At 54.3% G+C, this 16,302-nt stretch overlaps 1 protein-coding gene across 1 annotated transcript; it reads right to left on the bottom strand.

Annotated features, from left to right (window-relative positions):
• Nucleotides 1-36: 36 nt before the first annotated feature.
• C2 (complement C2) lies at nucleotides 37-10,326 on the bottom strand. The gene is made up of 18 exons (XM_021260069.2): nucleotides 9,986-10,326; nucleotides 9,676-9,897; nucleotides 8,845-9,030; nucleotides 7,235-7,408; nucleotides 7,060-7,158; nucleotides 6,853-6,986; nucleotides 5,595-5,733; nucleotides 4,622-4,762; nucleotides 3,783-3,872; nucleotides 2,023-2,163; nucleotides 1,840-1,934; nucleotides 1,650-1,761; nucleotides 1,375-1,540; nucleotides 1,199-1,275; nucleotides 1,002-1,093; nucleotides 704-830; nucleotides 572-621; nucleotides 37-489 (listed from the first exon to the last, which is right to left on the bottom strand). The coding sequence occupies exons 1-18, from the start codon at nucleotides 10,029-10,031 to the stop codon at nucleotides 313-315; spliced, it is 2,268 nt and encodes a 755-aa protein (XP_021115728.1). The 5' UTR covers nucleotides 10,032-10,326; the 3' UTR covers nucleotides 37-312.
• Nucleotides 10,327-16,302: the final 5,976 nt, after the last annotated feature.

Below are 16,302 nucleotides of genomic sequence, written 5' to 3'. Positions count from 1 at the left end.
TGGCTGCCCTCCCCCAAGCAGAGGCACAGACCGATGGAGAAATCTTAGAGTTTTATTAATTTTACAACTGGGAAATTCCATGTGAAGGTGAAAAGGATCACACTGGGCAGGACTTGAGCCCGGGCCAGGCAGAGAGGGGGCAGGGCGGTGACAGCAGCACCAGCCCAGGAGTCCCCGCTCTGCTGGGCTCCTGGGGCCCTGGCTTTCGGCAGCTGGGAGCACACATGGCACAGGATCTAGGGGTGGACGTGAGGGGTGGGAGGTGGGGAGACAGCAGATCCTGGCGGTACAGCCGAGGGGTCAGGGCCCTGATTAAAGTGGCAAAAAGTTCAGGACGCCATCCAGGTGCTGCCTGAGCCAGGGCTGCAGGCTGAAGAGACTCGTGTGGAAGTCTCGCGGCGGCGGGGCACCTTGGGGAGCCTTTCTGCGCACGCTTTTGTTGGGAGCACCCTGGCAGGGGTCGTAAAGGCCCCAGCTCACCAGGCCCACCTGGAGGAGAGGACAGTGTGGCATGGGGCACACCCGGGTTCCGAGCCTGGCCCCCAGGTCAAGACCTGCTTGCCCTTCTCACCTGGAAATACCTGAACCTGCGCTCCAGGAAAACCGCTCCCCCGGACTCTCCTGCCGGCAGAGGGACAGAGGTGGGGTCAGCAGTGCGCAGGTCCCCCGGGCCTCCCCCGGCCCCCCAGCCCAGAGCACGCACCCCTGCAGGGGTTGTCATCGTTCTCCATCCCGCTGCACAGGAACTGGCTGGTCACTGCCTGCCGCACGTCGGTCAGGTTGGGAAAGGTCTGTGTGTCTTGGGCTACAGCCTCAACACAGCGTGCCCTCTGCCGTGCGGGTGTCGAGGGAGAGAAGGATGGAATGAGCGGCCCGGCCCGGGACACTCACAGACCAGCTCGGCCTGCAGTGGGGGAGCAGCTGCCGTCGGAGGAGGAGGAGGAGGAGCAGCCCCCGGGGAGCTGCCGTGGGGGACCCCAGCATCTCCCCACAGACCTCACCTCCGTCCCTGTCTTGAGGTTAATGTTCAGTTTGCTCCCGTTCAAGGCCACAAAGTGAGCGGGGATGCTCTGTGGGCTCAGCAGCTCTGCCTCTGCGTGGGGGAGGAAGAGACCCAGACTTCCAGCCTGGGAACTGCGGACCAGCCCTGTCAGCAGCCCAAACCCAGCTCCCTGTGAACCCCTGCCCCAGGCCTCACCATGGTCCCTGCAGGTGCTGTGCTGGGGTCTCCGCAGGGCCATGTTGGCCTCCATGGTGCAGGGGAGGCAGATGGGCCTGGGGACAGGAGCAAGTGTCACGCTGGCCCGCCCTCCGTGCCCCCTTGGGCCTGGCCAGAGCACTCGCCCAAGGGCGGCCCCTGCCCCACACGGGCACCTGGCGTGAGAAGACATCTGCACTCTCTGGGCCAACTTGAGCAGTGCGATGTCGTCACCGTAGAACTCCAGGACACCCTGGCTCCTCTTCGCATAGACGTCAAACCCCGGGTGGATCACCTCCTCCTCAATGAGGAGCTCCTTGCCCCATGGGAAGCTGGGGTCCCCTGGGAACAACGCTTCGGATTAGGCTGGACCAGCGTCCCCAGGGTGGCCAGGCTCTGGGCCAGGCGGGCAGTTTGGGCTGCAGGGCCAGGAGGCTGGCGGGCCCCTTACCCACGATGACCCTCCACAGGGAGCGGTCCTCGGCCTGGTGGAAGCAGTGCGCGGCCGTCAGCACCCACTGGTCGGAGAGGAGGGCCCCGCGGCAGGTCTCCTGGCTCCGGGGCTGCAGGGAGCAGGCGGTGTTCAGGAGCGGGGCGGGGCGGCCTTCACCCTGGGGCCCGGCCGCACCCCCCTCTAGTACCTTGATGGTGACGTGCCAGGGCGTCCTCTCCTGGTCGGAAGCATTGGCTGACATGTTCCCCACGCCGCAGATGGTGTGGGTGAGCGCGGAGACGTCTGCAGCAGGGGGCGCGGAGGAGAGTGAGGGGCAGAGCCCCCAGCCGGGCCTCCACCCGTCCGTCCCCAGCAGAGGGCGGCAACGCACCCAGCACGTGCTCGAAGACCTGGCGCAGGGCCTGTGCGTCGGGCAGTTTGAAGGCGTGCTTCTCCCCGTCCTTCTGGGAAGCCAGCTCGTTCAGCTCTCTCCAGTCCACGTCCAGGTTGCCCACCCCGATGGCATAGATGTCTGCAGGGGAGGAGGGAAGTCACCAGAATCCTGGCTGGGCCACCCCTAGGCGGAGGCTGGAATAGGCTTGTAAATTTTATTTATTTATTTATTTATTTATTTATTTATTTATTTTGTTAGCAGGGATTAAACTCGGGCCCTTGCGCTTGCGCAGCAGGCAGCAAAACCACTGAGCTAAATCTCTGGCCCAGACGCTGGAATTGGAACTCTGCCTGGAAGACCCGAGTGGGCGGACTTCGCCTGTGCGGCCTCGCTTCCTCCTCAGCCTGGGCTGCTCAGCTGCCCTGGCTCAGCTCCCCCGCCCCGCGCTGTGCACATCCAAGAGCTCCCTTCCCGCCTGTCTTGGCTCGCAGACCCGTTCTCAGCAAGGCCCTCCCTGTCTACACTGGCAGCCTCCAACCCACAGCCCACCCTGCTTGTCACCCACCACCCCGAGCTCCCCAGTTCCCCTTTGATGCTCGGCCTGCAGGAGGTGGAACTGAGTTCCCGGAAGGCCCTGCTCAAGCCCTAAGCCCCGGGACCCGGGGACCCGTGCTGTTTATCATGGGGCTATGGAGGGTGGGGTGACCGGCAGTGTAGCCTGGTGGTCGAGGGCTCATCTAGCTTTCCCCGGCCTTCCCGCTCCTTTTTAATAAAGAGTTTCAGCGTTTGATCCTGTCTCAGGTGCTAAGCAGGGAGGGAGAGGGTTTGTCTTCCTTGTACAGGAGGGTTTTAAAGACATATTGTGTGTGAGGCCTTGGGTTCACTCTCCAGCACTGCCAAACGCGCACACAGACATGCGCGCGCACACACGCACACACACACACACAGAATTACCCAGATGGGGGGTGGGTTGCAATGGAAAGAAGACCCAAGGAGAAAGTCTTTGAAGGCTCAAAACCAGCTGCCAGCCAGGTGCAGAGCCACACACCTGCAACCCCAGGTACTCGGGAGGCTGAGGCAGGAGGGTCGAATTTGAGCCCCACCTGGGCAGCGTAGCACTGTGTGAGATCTTGTCTCAAAGTGGAAATGGTTTTATTTATTTATATTTTTGGTACCAGGGATCAAACTTGGGACCTTGCGCTTTCAAGACAGGCACCAGAACCGCTGAGCTAAATCCCCGGCCCAAAGTGGAAATATTTTTAAAAGGCAGAGGATGCAGCTTAGCACCAAGGCCCTGGGTTCAATCCTCAGGACTGAAGAGAAAAGCTAATTCTTTTCTGGGCAAAGCTGAGTGCAAGTTGTGTTGGCCCTGAGCCCAAGGGATTTTCTGTCAGGGGCTGGGGAGGCCAGAGTGTGGGTCAAGCAGCTGGCACACTGCTGAGTGCAGAACAGCAGGGATGGCCCCACAGGGAACCAGGTTCTGCTTCCTGGAGCGGTTCCTGAAATTCGAGCCAGCAGGCGGTGCCCACGCAGGCCGAGCTCTTGAGCAGCTCTGAGTCCTGCCTCGCTCGCCTGCCCATCCTCAAGAGGGCCTGGCTGCCCCTGCAGTGAGGAAACTGCCCACGGCCACACCGAGGAGCCGGCCGCGGCAGGGACTCCACACACTCTGCATGAGCCTAGCCACCTTCACACAGGACACAGCGACAGGAGACAGGACCACGGTGGGCACCGTGCCCCGGGACGTGCGGCAGACTCACCCAGGTAGTCCATCCTATCCTGCCTGATGTTCAGGACGTCTTTGATACTGTTGACTGCCGGCTTGGGAGAGCCGCCCACGTTGGACTTCCCTAGAACAGAATGTGAAGAGCGCGTCTGGGTCCTCAGAGGTCCCCGCAACCCCAGGAGCACGGGAGGAAGCATTTAGCCCGGGAACCTCAACAAGGCCACCTCAAAATATACCGTTCCCTGAAATGTGCTACACTCAGACACTGGACCCGGCGCTTCAGACTTTCTCTCACTTAATTCTCATGAACTCCCCCAAAGGTGGGTAACCCCGTTTCACAGACCAAAAAGCTAAGACCTGGAGGAGCGACACCATTTGGACAAAATCGAGAGGTCAATGGCAGAGGCCTAGGCCGCTCTGGGCAGCTACCCCATCTGTAGCCCTCACTTCCGCCCAGGACCCTGACCCCCTAGCGCCAGCTTCCCTCCAGGGCCGAGAGGGCTGAGACCCCTACCGCAGAGCGCTGTGACACAGACCACTCCACAGGACCGAGCAGGGAGAGGAGGGGCGCTGCTCTGCCTGTCGTCCTTGCGATCATCATCATCAACACTCTTTCCACTTTACAAGTAAGAAACTGAGGCCTGCACTTGCTTGGGGAGCACACATACTAAATGTGGAACAAATGGATGAAACGGTCCATATTTTTCTAATGTTCCGTAGCACAGGAGGATAACTGTGGTGGACAACGATTCATAGACTATTTCAAAGTAGCTGGTAGAAGGCCAGGTGTGGTGGCGCACATCTGGAATCCCAGCACGCAGGAGGCTGAGGCAGGAGGACTGCTCTGCCAGCCCTCACAGACCTGATACCTACCGTCCGTCAGAAGGATGATGGCATGTCGGATTTCCTGCCAGGCCGCTGTCTGCATGCCCAGGCGCACCATCTGGTTATTCATCATGAGGTAGATGCTATTGAGGGCCTCGTAGATGTTGGTGCCAGTTCCGTTTTCATGATCTGGAATATGCCACAGGAAGGCCCCTAAGACACTTCCTCCTGACACTCAATGCGGGGAATCTCAGCTCTGCCAGCCTCTAGAAATCCGAGTTATCAGACTGCTTTGATAAACCTGAGCCCTTGCCATCCTGAGATTTGCCTCTTTAAACGTCGAAGGTCTTTCCACCTTAGAGGTGTTCATTCACTGCCGCGCATGGTGGTGCACACCCGTCATCTCAGCACTCAGGAGGCTGAGGCAGGACAATTGCCACAAGTTTGAGGCCAGCCTGGGGTATATAGTGAGACCATCCCCAGAAACAAAAAGAAATGCTCAGTCCCAAACCTCTCAAAGGACCCACGATTCAGAGATGAGGTTTCCAAAGAACTTAGGTTGTTAGATATCGGCCGCCAGGTGATTTTACATGGCTCGCAGGCAGACGATGTCGGGGAGACTAACTGGGGACCCTGAAAACAGGGCCGTGGGGCAGCCATCTGGAAGGAGTGGAGCCAGAGTCTGCGCCATGCCGCCCAACTTGTGCAGCTCAGTGAGCCATGAGCTGGGGCAACGGGGGCCCCACCAGGACCCAGGCTTGGGAGCTGCCCCAGAGCCTGGGGACTCCAGTGCCCACAAGAGCCACTTCTGCCCAGAGTCTGTCTGTGGGCACCGGGCCCTCCTCATCCTCCCTTCTCAGCACCTGCGTGACAGCTGTGCCTTTAATTTTACCCCTTGTTTTGAGACAGGGTCTCACTCTGTAGCCCAGGCTGGCCTCAAACTCTCAAACCTCCTGGCTCAGCCTCTGGAGTGCTGGGATGGCAGGCGTGGACACTACGCCCAGCTGGCAATCACACACACCTTTATAGTTGGCATTTTCCAGTCTGTAGGTCACTTCCGTCACATCCCGGGACTTGTCAGACAGGACAGACATGATAATCTTGGGCTTGGAGGCAAAGGTGACAATGGCCACACTGATGTTGATCTCGAAGCTGAAGATCTGTGGGCAGCAGGTGAGGGGGGTGTGAGGGGCCCCAGGACCACAGGGGAGAGGGGAAGGCAGTGAGGTGGGGCCCTGGAGAAGGCAGAGCGCCTGGACCAAGACTGACAGGGCCAGGCCTTGCGAAGAGACTGCAGCTTGCAAAAAGCTAGGGAAGTAATATTTGCGGAACATCTGGTTTTGGTTTTGGTTTCGAGGCAGGGTCTCGCTGTGTAGTTCAGCCTGGCCTTGAACTCACTATGCAGCCAGGCTGGCCTCAAACTCTCGGCAATCCTCCTGCCTCAGCCTCCCCAGTGCTGGGATTACAGGTGTGCACCATCATGCCGGGCACAACACAGGCGGCACAAGCCCTGGGTTCAATCCCCAGCCACAGCTGGAAGGAAGATCCATCTGTCTACAAGAACTGTTGTGAAATACCTCATTATGAAACCATGTGCTGTCCAGGAACTGAAACTAGCGTTTCAGACTCTTGTACTCGCGCAGCCTGTCAGTGAAAACGTTTTAGGGACGTGCCCCAACACAGGCATACATGTGCAGTTGTAAATGTTACACGTGCTTCACTATTCAAACGTGTACTTGTCTAAACGCACACAAAATTTGAAATTCTAAAAGGAAAATAATACTACATTATTAATTTAATTCAAATTAAATCATCCAACAAGGGCACCAACATTCCTCCCCCACACCTCCCAGGGGCTATCTTGTTACCATCTATGGGAGACCAGGGCTCTTGGCGATGAATTCCTGGAAAACAAGACCTTAGCCCTGTTCATCTTTTGTTTTGTTTTGTTTAAGACGGGGTCTTCCTTCGTAGCCCAGGCCGGCCTGGAACTTGCGGTGACCCCCCTGCCTTAGCCTTCCAAGTTCTGGGATCACAGGTGTGCGCCCCCACGCCCGGCTCTGCCCCGTTCATCTTTGGGGTCCCCGAGCACCTGCGCCCAGCACCGTGCCTCCCGGGTAGCAGTGACCCCAAAGTCCGCTGTGGAATGAAAACTACAATCATGAGTGAATGAATGACCCCGCACGGCTTGGCTCTAATCCGGGCCTGCGCAAGGGACTGAGAAGGAGCGGGGGAGGCGAGGCTGAGGCGGGAAGGGGCCCCAGCGTCCGGCGCCTGACCCTGTCCACCATGGACACCGCGCTGTCCTTGAAGACCTCGAAGTCCCTCTCCGACACGCTCTGCGAGGCGTCCAGCAGCAGGTAGAGGTTCAGGTGCCCGGAGCGCTGGATCTGGATCCTGCGAGCCACGCTTCCTGCGGAGAGCGCGGGAGGGAAGACGCTGCAGCCCCGCCTCCCCAGCGCCCCCTCCCGGCCGCTGCCGCTCACCCTCCTGCGTCCGCGTGGGGTTGGTGGCTCCGAGCAAGTGCGACAGCGAGGTGCCCAGGGCGGGGGCCACGTCCTCGGGGAGGTCGTAGGAGTAGGGCTCTGCGGGGACAGCCGCGTCAGCCGGGGCCGGGGCCGGGCGCGCCCCCCCCCCCCCGGGGACGGCCCGGCGACTCACGGCGGCAGACGGGCTCCGAGCCGCTCCAGACCCCGCTGGCCTGGCACTCGCGCTGCGCTGACCCAGTGAGCACCAGGCCGGAGGAGCAGCTGTACCTGACCTTGTCCCCGAAGCCGAAGCGGGACCCCGTCCGAAGTGCGCCCACCGAGACGCCGGGGTCGGGGCAGTGGCCAGCTGTTGACAGACAGGCGAGCAGGTGAGCGAGGGAGCCCGGAGTGCCAGGCCCGGGCCGGGGTCGCTGCACACTGGGAAGGACGGAGGCTGCAGCCCTCCGTGGCCTCCATCGCGCTGAGGCATCCCAGCCCGCCCGGGCCCCACTCGTGTCTGCTGGGCCCCAGGAAGACTGGCTCGGGAGCCGCCCTCTGTGCTGATGAGCTCACTACACCTACACGCCCAGCAGAAGGGCTGGATCAGACAGGATGTGGAGCACCCAGGACACTGCTACGATGCTACAGGGTCGGTGCAAGAAACTGTTTATCAGCCACGACTAAAGCTAAATATGTGCCAGCATATCTGCAATGCCATGTGTAGGTCATTTACTCAAAAGAAACAAAGTGCACCAAAGGCCCACGTGAGAATATCCTTAGAACTTCTCATAAATAGCCCCAAACTGGAAGTAACCCAAATTCTCATCCACAGAAGAATGAATGAATAATTTATAATACATTTGTCCGATGGAATAGTACACAGCAGTGAAAAAGAATAAAGCACTGATACACTGAGTGACACAGATAAAGCTCACAGGCAGAGCATTGAATAAAGGAAGCCAGAGGTGAAAGGGCACATCCTGCATGGTTCCATTTATATGAAGTGTAAGACTATGAAGTGTAAGCTCAGTGCATCTATACAGGCCAAAGTCAGAAGAGGGGTTACTGGGAGGGAACGGACTGGAAGGAGCCTCTGGTGGCGTGGGCCGTGTTCTCTGTCTGGGCAGTGACCACACAGGTGGACACAGGTGCAAAAGCACCCCAGGCTGAAAACAGGATTTACTCCCTTTGGGACTGGGAGTGCAGCTCCGTGTCACAGCAGGTGCGGTGCGAGGCACAGGTGAGGCCTGCAGCACCGCATACAAAGGTTTGCATTTACTGTAGCCAGGCTTTCCATCGGTTCAAAACCAAAGCACATTCGTGCCTCGGTCAGTAGCCACTTAGGAAAGACCCAAAGCCATGAGTGCCACATGGGCCACCTGGCAGCCTGGATTCCGAGTCACACGAAGCCCCGGCAGGTGTGGCTGAGGAGTCCTGGGACTGCAGCACTAGCACTGCCGGGCAGAGCCCTCACTGCTCACAGGGCAGCAGGGACCCTTCGAAAGTGCACACAGGGTTTACCAGGTGCCAGCGGCTGTTCTAGATGCTGACAGCAACATGGCCCATTTTACAGAAGTGAAAACTGAGCCCTAGAGAGGTTCGATAACCTGTCGGGAGCTGACCAAGCCCCCCCGCAGGTCAGGCCCTGAGGCAGCAACGCCCTCCCGCCCCGTCCTCCCTGTGATATCTCTGAGGCCAGGCACAGGCGCTGCACGCAGCATCCGGGAAAGCCAGACGCCGCCGAGCGCGAGCGCGGAGCCTTTGCCTGCCTCGCAGCCGCAGCAGAGCAGGCAGGACGCTCACCCCCGTGGTCGCACACGGCCGTGTCTCCGTCCCACAGGCCGTTGGGGCGACAGCGCCGCACTGGGGAGCCGCGCAGCGTGAAGCCATCGTCACACTCGAAGCTCAGGTTGCTGCCCACGGGGTGGACGCCCAGCCGAGGGGTGTACACGCCGTTCTCAAAGACGATGGGGCCCGGACAGCGGACAGCTGGGGGGAGAGAAGGGGCGTGGGACGGCCGGAGACCCTGGGCTGGGCTCCGAGCGGTGACGCTGCAGTGGGACGCGTGCCACGGCCCGCTGGCGTCAGGACACGGAGGGGAGCAGGGGCCGGTGCTGCTCGGGCGACTCCAAGGGCTCAGCCTCACTGCGGGTGAAGGGCTGCTCCCTCCCCGCCCCTCCCGGACCCTCGGGTGTCAGGGGACTCTGGGGTCACTCGGCGTCCGTCTGGAATGGTCAGTTATACGCAAGGAGTGGCCCCGAGCCTTGGTGTCCCACAATCCCCGCCAGAGCCCACCCCTAGTGGGCAGTCAGCATTTTCTGGGATTGATTTCTGGTTTTGCTTTTGGGGGATGGGCATTGAACCCAAGGCCTGACGCATTTAGCAAGTGCTCTGTCACTGAGATGCATCCCCAGTCCTTTCTGATTTTTTATTTTGAGACAGTATCTTGCTAAATTCCCCAAGCTGACCTCAAACCTGCGATCCTCCTGCCTCAGCCTCCCAAGTAACATTGTCCATTTTGAAAGGTCCTCTGCAGCTGCAGCGCGGCCGACCCTCCCACGCCCCGGCAACTCCTAAATAAACGCCCCGGGCTGACCCCGGCAGGGCGCCCGGCAGAACCCCGGGGAGCCTCACGTCTGCAGGTCGCCTTCGCCTCCGTGCGCCGGGGTCTCGGGGTGGATCCTGGGCTCCGCCACCGCCCATTGCTCGCGCACAGCCTCGAGGCCGGAGACGGGTAGCTGCCCCGGGGGCAGACGTAGGTGAGGAGGCTCCCCGGGGCCCAGCCGCGGCTGAGGGTGAAGGTGCCGCCCGTGATGTTCACGTTCTGAGGGCAGGAGGTCGCCGCGGCCGCCAGGCCTGTGCTCGGGGAACAGCGCGGAGGAAGCGCGCCCGTGAGCAGCGCAGAGCCCGCCTCGCCCCCGGGCCCGCGCTGCCCGCCGCCTACCTGCGCACAAGGGCAGCAGGCAGCGCAGAGCCACCCGCCGGTCCATGCCGTCCGCTCGGGCGAGAGCCAGCGGAGTGAGAAGGTCGCGGGACTTCCCGAAAACCAGCGCTGGCTCTGCAGCGCTTCTTGGCCAGGAACCAAGACTGGGTGGGAAGGGGTGGGCTCTCGGCACAGAGCTCGGCGGGGATTGGGGCGAGCTTGGGGCGAGCGAGCCAGGGGCAAAACCCCCGCCCGCCTCTGCCGCCTTCCACCGGCCAGCAGGCCGCACACTCACGCTTCCCACACTCACACTCACGCTCCCCACAGTCCCCACACTCACACGTGCCCTCGCAGCACACACAGCACGCGCGCTCAGGCACACTCGCTCTTGCATGAACTCTAAAGCACACAAACCACCCAGGATGTTGCAAAACATTTCATTAAAGTGACATTTTCGTTCTCTTTTGGGTTTTGCCAAGTGGGTTTTATTTCCTATAAGCTTCCAGGGAATTGAGACCAGTTTCTCAGAATTTCTTGATCAAAAAGAAGATTCACAATCCTTTTCTTCCCTGAAATTCTATCCTGGAGAGAATCTAGGGATAAAAATAAAATCAGCACTTAGTTATGAAGATGAGAAAGATGTTTAGAACATTTTAATGGAAAGTCCAGTAGGTAAATCCCCAACTTACAAAATAAATCTGGGGTTGATTACTCCATGGAGTAAAAGTGTTTTGGAATTTGGGATGTTAACTGGTACTTCTATGAAATGCAGCTAGAAAAAAACTCTAAGCTGGTTTCTCTCTCCCCTCTCTCTTCTCTTCTCTCTCTCTCTCTCTCTCTCTCTCTCACCTCCTCCCCCCTCTCTCTTTCTCCCTCCCTCCCTCTCTCTCTTTCTCTCTCTCTCTGTCTCTGTCTCTGTCTCATATTTTGAGGCAGGAGCTTGATAAATTGCCCAGGCTGGCCTGAACTTGCATTCCTCCTGCCTCAGCCTCCTGAGGAGCTGGGATTACAGGTGTGTGCCCCTGCACCCACATAGATTTTACCACTTGATGGGAGGGGTGGCAAAGTCACACTGCATGGGGCATACACACCAGAATAGATCTGTGCCCGTATTTTACAAGTCCCCATGACAACAGACATTTGGGGATCATCTGTTACTAGGGCATGATGAAGCCTAACCTGACCAAATACTTAGGCCACTTAGTTTTTGAGTTAAGCCACCAAGCTCATATCTAGCAGCTGTTTTTAAAGAGTCACAGAACATAAAATCAACATTAAGCCAGGTGCAGTGGTGCATCCCTGTAATCCCAGAACCTGGGAGGCTGAGGCAGGAAAATCACCATAAGTTCAAAGCCATCCTGGGTTACAGTGAGTTTGAGGCCAGCCTGAACTACAGAGAGAGACCTTGTCTCAGAAAGACAAACAGCCGGGGATTTAGCTCAGTGGTTCCAGCGCCTGCCTCGCAAGCGCAAGGTCCCAAGTTCAATGCCCAGTACAAAAAAAAATAACCAACCAAACAAAAAAATCGATTCAAAATGCATCAAAGACCTCGGTATAAGACCTGAAATTTTGTTTGTTTGTTTGTTTTTTGTTTTGGTACTGGGGATTGAACTCTGGTCCTTGGGCTTGCGCAGCAGGCGATGAAACCACTGAGCTAAATCCCCGGCCCTAAGACCTGAAATTTTGACACTGCTGGAAGAAAACATGAGGGAAACACCTACAGCTGCAGACACAGGCACAGACTTCCTGAGCAGCACGCTGGTACACAGGAAGTAACAGAATCAACAAGCGGTGCTACGTTAAATTAAAAAGTTTCTACACAGCAAAGGAAACAACCAAGAGAATGGAGAGACAGCACCAAAAGGGAGATTTTATATATATATATGGTGGAGTATTATTTAGCTGTAAAGAAGAACAAAATTTTGTTATTTGTAGGAAAATGGATAGAACTGAAGATCATTGTGTTGTCTGAAATAAGCCAGCCTCAGAAAGACACAAATGATTTGTTTTCCCCATATGTGGAATCTTAAAAAGATGAAATGAAAGCAGAAGGAAGACTATTATTAACAAGAGGAAGGGAATAAGGGGGAGGGGGAGGGGCATAACAGAGGGTAATGGGGGTGGATAGGATCAAAATATACAAAGTGAAACCCAATGCTTTGTAAAAATAATAGGTGCTAATAATAAGAGGGGGAAGAAAGAAAGCAAGAGAGCAAAAAGAAAGAAAGGAAAGAAAGAGAGCGGTAGGCCCAGGGGTACACACCTGTAATTCAGTACCAGGTACATGGGAGGCTGAGGCAAGAGGACTACAAGCCTAGAGAGTTTATTGAGAAGCTATCTCAAAATCAAGTAGAAAGGGGTAGGGATGGGCCAGGGATTTAGCTCGGTGGTTCCAACGCCTGCCTCACAAGCACAAGGTGAGTTCGTTTGATCCCCCGTACCAAAACAAAGAGGGGGATAGGGATGTAGCTGAGTGAGGTCTTGGGTTCAATACCTAGACCTGGGGTTAAAAAAAAGCTCTTTATTTATGAGTTTCCCCCAATATCTGCTAAGTCCACTTGCCAGAGTGGGGCGGAATCCATTTCCTTCTTCCTAAAGTAATAAAACTGGCACATTTCCTGGGCAGGCGCTCAAGGAGAGGCGAGCACTCCTCTGTTTCCCTTTCCATCCCCACTGCTGAGGTGAGGACAGTGCAGTGGAGTCAGAGCAGCCACGCGCAGCTTTCCTGTGGGAGACCCCAGGAAAGATGGGGTCACACATCGAAGACAACAGAGCAGCAAAACTGAAGCAACCCTGTCCCCAGCCCCACAGGGCTACGGGACCCGGCTGCTTATGCTCAGGGGGCTGGGATAAAGAGATCCCAAGACACAGGGCAGAAACATCCTTCTCTCTCACGGGGGAGCCTGGCCTAAGGCGACAAGGCTGGTGGGGAGGCGCCCAGACGGCAGCCTCACCCAAGACCCAGGTTCCTTCCTCTTGTGCGCGTCCTGTGCGCATGGCCCAAACAGGGCCTCCGCCAAGTCTGCATTTCAGTTCCAAGAATTGGTGTGAGGGAGGAAGTAGGGGACGAGTCATGATGTAAAAGTTCCACCCAGCTCCTCCATTCACATTCCATTGGCAGAAGCCAGGCATGGTAACACAGGCCTGTAATTGCAGCATTCTAGGAGGCTGAGGCAGGAGGACCCTAAGTGAGTGACTTAGCAAGACCCAGTCAAAAACACTTTTTAGATTAAGGAAGAAAATAGTGGAGTGGTAAACGGCAACAACTCAGTCTGTCTGAGATTTGGAATCCAGATAGTGGAAAATAACAACACAGGGAAGAAGAAACAAAGAGAGAAGTAGATCCCTGGAACCAAGGAGGATCTGACAGGAAAATTTAAACCTACAGAGAAATTTAAAAAACAGAACACAACTCAGGAAAGGAAGGGGCAGTTTGCACTTTCTCTTCAGTTCCTGGCTCATGGCTCACAGGAAAGGGAGACCGAGTCTACAGAGATAAAGTAAAAGCTGGGTACTCCAGAGGGCTTCAGGGAGAAAAGAGGCCATTGGACAGCCTGGTAGGTGCTGTGAGCTACAGGGAGAGCAGAGTCCTTCAACAGGGAACAGCTAGTGGTGATGCCAGTCCAAGTCCTTGCCATATCCCTGGAGTGTTTGGTCAGACGCCATTCCAGGGAAGGGATGATTGTTTGAACGAGGACTCAGAGCAGTCACCAGACAGCTTCACTTCAGGGCTCCCAGGGTTACATTCCCACAGTGACTGGGTGAGAGGTGGCCAGCCTCAGTCAGGGTACAGGCTGGAAAGCGACCCCTTGAGAGGTCTGAGTTAAAGAACACAGGGCCCACCACCAAGGCCAGAGGCCAGGCTCAGCCTGAGTTGCTCTGGATTTGAGAGTCAGGCATGGCACCTTCACCCTAATCCCACTGCCTGCCAGCGCCTGCATCCAGCATGGATCTGGGGTCTGACTGCCTTCTTCATCTACCAGAGTGAGCAGTTAGATCACATCTTGACCTGATCACTGCTCCAAAATTGTAGATCTTGATAAAAAAAAACACACATTCAAAATCATAAAGAAATTTCCTTCTTATCTATTTCTTTTTCTTTGTGTGAGTGGGGGCACCTTTTGTTGTTGTTGTTGTTGTTTCTTCTTTCTTTTCCTCCTTTCTTCCAGCTTATTGAGATTTGAGGGATTTTCCTTTATCCTTTTTCCTTGTTTCTTAAGTCTTTTTTATTTTTTTCTTTATTTTTTTCCTCTTCTCCCTTTTAATCTTTCATCCTTTAAGTTTTCTTCTCTCTTTCTGATATAATTTCTTTCTTTTTGGGGGTGTTTTCTTTTTTGGTTTTGATTTTGCTTTGGGGGGGGGGTTTGTACCAGGGATCGAACTCAAGTCCTTGCGCTTGCGCAGCAGGTGGCAAAACCACTGAGCTAAATCCCCGGCCCTTGTTTTGTTTTTGAGACAGAATCTCGGTATGTAGTTCAGAAAGGCCTTGAACTCACTATGTAGCCCAGGCTTGCCTTGAACTCAGAGCAATCCTCCCTCCCCAGCCTCCCAAGTCCTGGGATAATGGGCATGTACTAACATACTTGGCTTCCATCTGTTTCTTTTATCTTCTATCTCTCATTAGTTTTTTCTCTTATCTTTACCTAATTCTATAAAGAACCCTTTTCTCCCCAATAGGATCCTTTATATCACTACTCTTTCTTCCTTCTCATATCATATAGTTTAAATTTCAAATTTTTCCTCTTGCATTCCCCTTTTCCCAACCTCCTATATCTTTAAAGCTTCGTTAAACCCTAAACAATAACAACTTCCAGCCTCATCTTATGTATACTGCAAAACATTCCTTCAAAATTGACAGAGAAATAAGGTATTTCCATGACATCTCAAGAAATCCATGATCACCAAGCCAACATTACAAAAAATTCTCAAGGATATCCTAAAAAGAGATAATGAGGGCCGGGGATTTAGCTCAGTGGTTCTGCTGCCTGCCTCAAAAGCATAAGGTCCCAAGTTCAATCCCAGTACCAAAAAAAAAAAGACAACAAAAGAGACAATGAATCCAACGATGCTAATAAATCAGAAAGAATGAATACACCTAATGAGCACCTAAGCAAAAGAAAAATAAAATAAGGAAATCAGCAACAGGTAAATAATGGAATGACAGGAATAATCAATAACTTTCAGTAACAACTCTCAATGTGAATGCTCTCAATTCCCCAATAAAAAGACACAGATCAGGAGAATTGATCAGGAAATAAAACCTAGGGCCGGGGATTTAGCTCAGTGGTTCCACCGCCTTCCTCACAAGCACAGGGACCCGAGTTCAATCCCAGGTACCAAAAAAAAAAAAAAAGAAAAAAAAGAAAAAGAAATAAAACCCAGTGATATGCAGTATCCAAGAAACACATTTTAATTCAAAAAGAAATTCAAGATTAAAAATCAAAGAATGGTAAACAATGCTACATATAATGGGAACCTGGAGAAAAGCAGGAGTTGGCTCTCCTAACTTCAGACAAAATGGGTTTCAAGCCAAAACTGATCAGAAAAGACAAAGTCACTATATATTGGTTAAGGGGGCAATTCAACAGGAAGAGATAACAATTATAAACATATATGCGGGGCAGGGATGTAGCTCAGTGGCTCCATGTCTGCCCCACAAGTGCAAGGTCCTGAGTTCGATCCCCGGTACCAAAATATATATATATATATATATATATATATATCTCAAATACCAGCACCCCCAACTTTATAAAACAAACACCAATGGACATGAAAAATCAGATAAACACAAATACAATTGTTATATTGTTATGGGGGACCCCAGTACCCTACTATCACAAAAAAAGAGATAAACTAGACAAAAAATCAACAAGGAAATATCAGAGTTCAACCAAATCTTCAAACAAATGGACTTAATAGATATCTACAGAGGGTTCCATCCAAGAACACCAGAATGCACATTCTTCTCAACACCACATGGGACTTTCTCCAAAATAGGTCATAAACTAGCCCATACAGCATGCTTAAGTAATTATCCCATGCATATTATCAGATCACAGTGCAATGGAACTAGAAATCAGTGGCAAAAGAAATCACATAAACTATGCAAATACATGGATATTAAACAATCCCTTCTTGAATAATCAATGGTTTTGGATGAAATTAATGAAGAAATTAGTTCCTATAAACAAACAATAATGCCAGTACAACATTCCAGAACCTATGAGACACAACGAAAGCTGTCCTAAGAGGGAAGTTTATAGCAGTGAATCCCCACGTCAGAAGACAGTGAGCTCAAATAAATAGCCAGTGCTGCACCTCAAGGTCCTAGAAAAACA

Source organism: Heterocephalus glaber, unplaced genomic scaffold (assembly GCF_053883595.1).
Source record: "Heterocephalus glaber isolate CG9 unplaced genomic scaffold, H.glaber_assembly_v1.0 deba00001141, whole genome shotgun sequence".
Classification (NCBI taxonomy): Eukaryota; Metazoa; Chordata; class Mammalia; order Rodentia; family Bathyergidae; genus Heterocephalus; species Heterocephalus glaber.
Note: the sequence above shows the minus strand (reverse complement) of the source record. Positions and strands in the feature narration are given on the sequence as shown.

What these genes read in the sequence shown, in the direction of transcription:
- C2 (XM_021260069.2), bottom strand. Translation starts at nt 10,031, where the DNA reads ATGGACCGGCGGGTGGCTCTGCGCTGCCTGCTGCCCTTGTGCGCAG. An exon ending in GGAAAATGCCAACTATAAAG is followed by an intron (nt 4,763 to 5,594) that starts GTGTGTGTGATT and finishes GGCATATTCCAG; the next exon opens with ATCATGAAAACGGAACTGGC. An exon ending in CAGATGTCTTCTCACGCCAG is followed by an intron (nt 1,276 to 1,374) that starts GTGCCCGTGTGG and finishes TCCTGTCCCCAG; the next exon opens with GCCCATCTGCCTCCCCTGCA.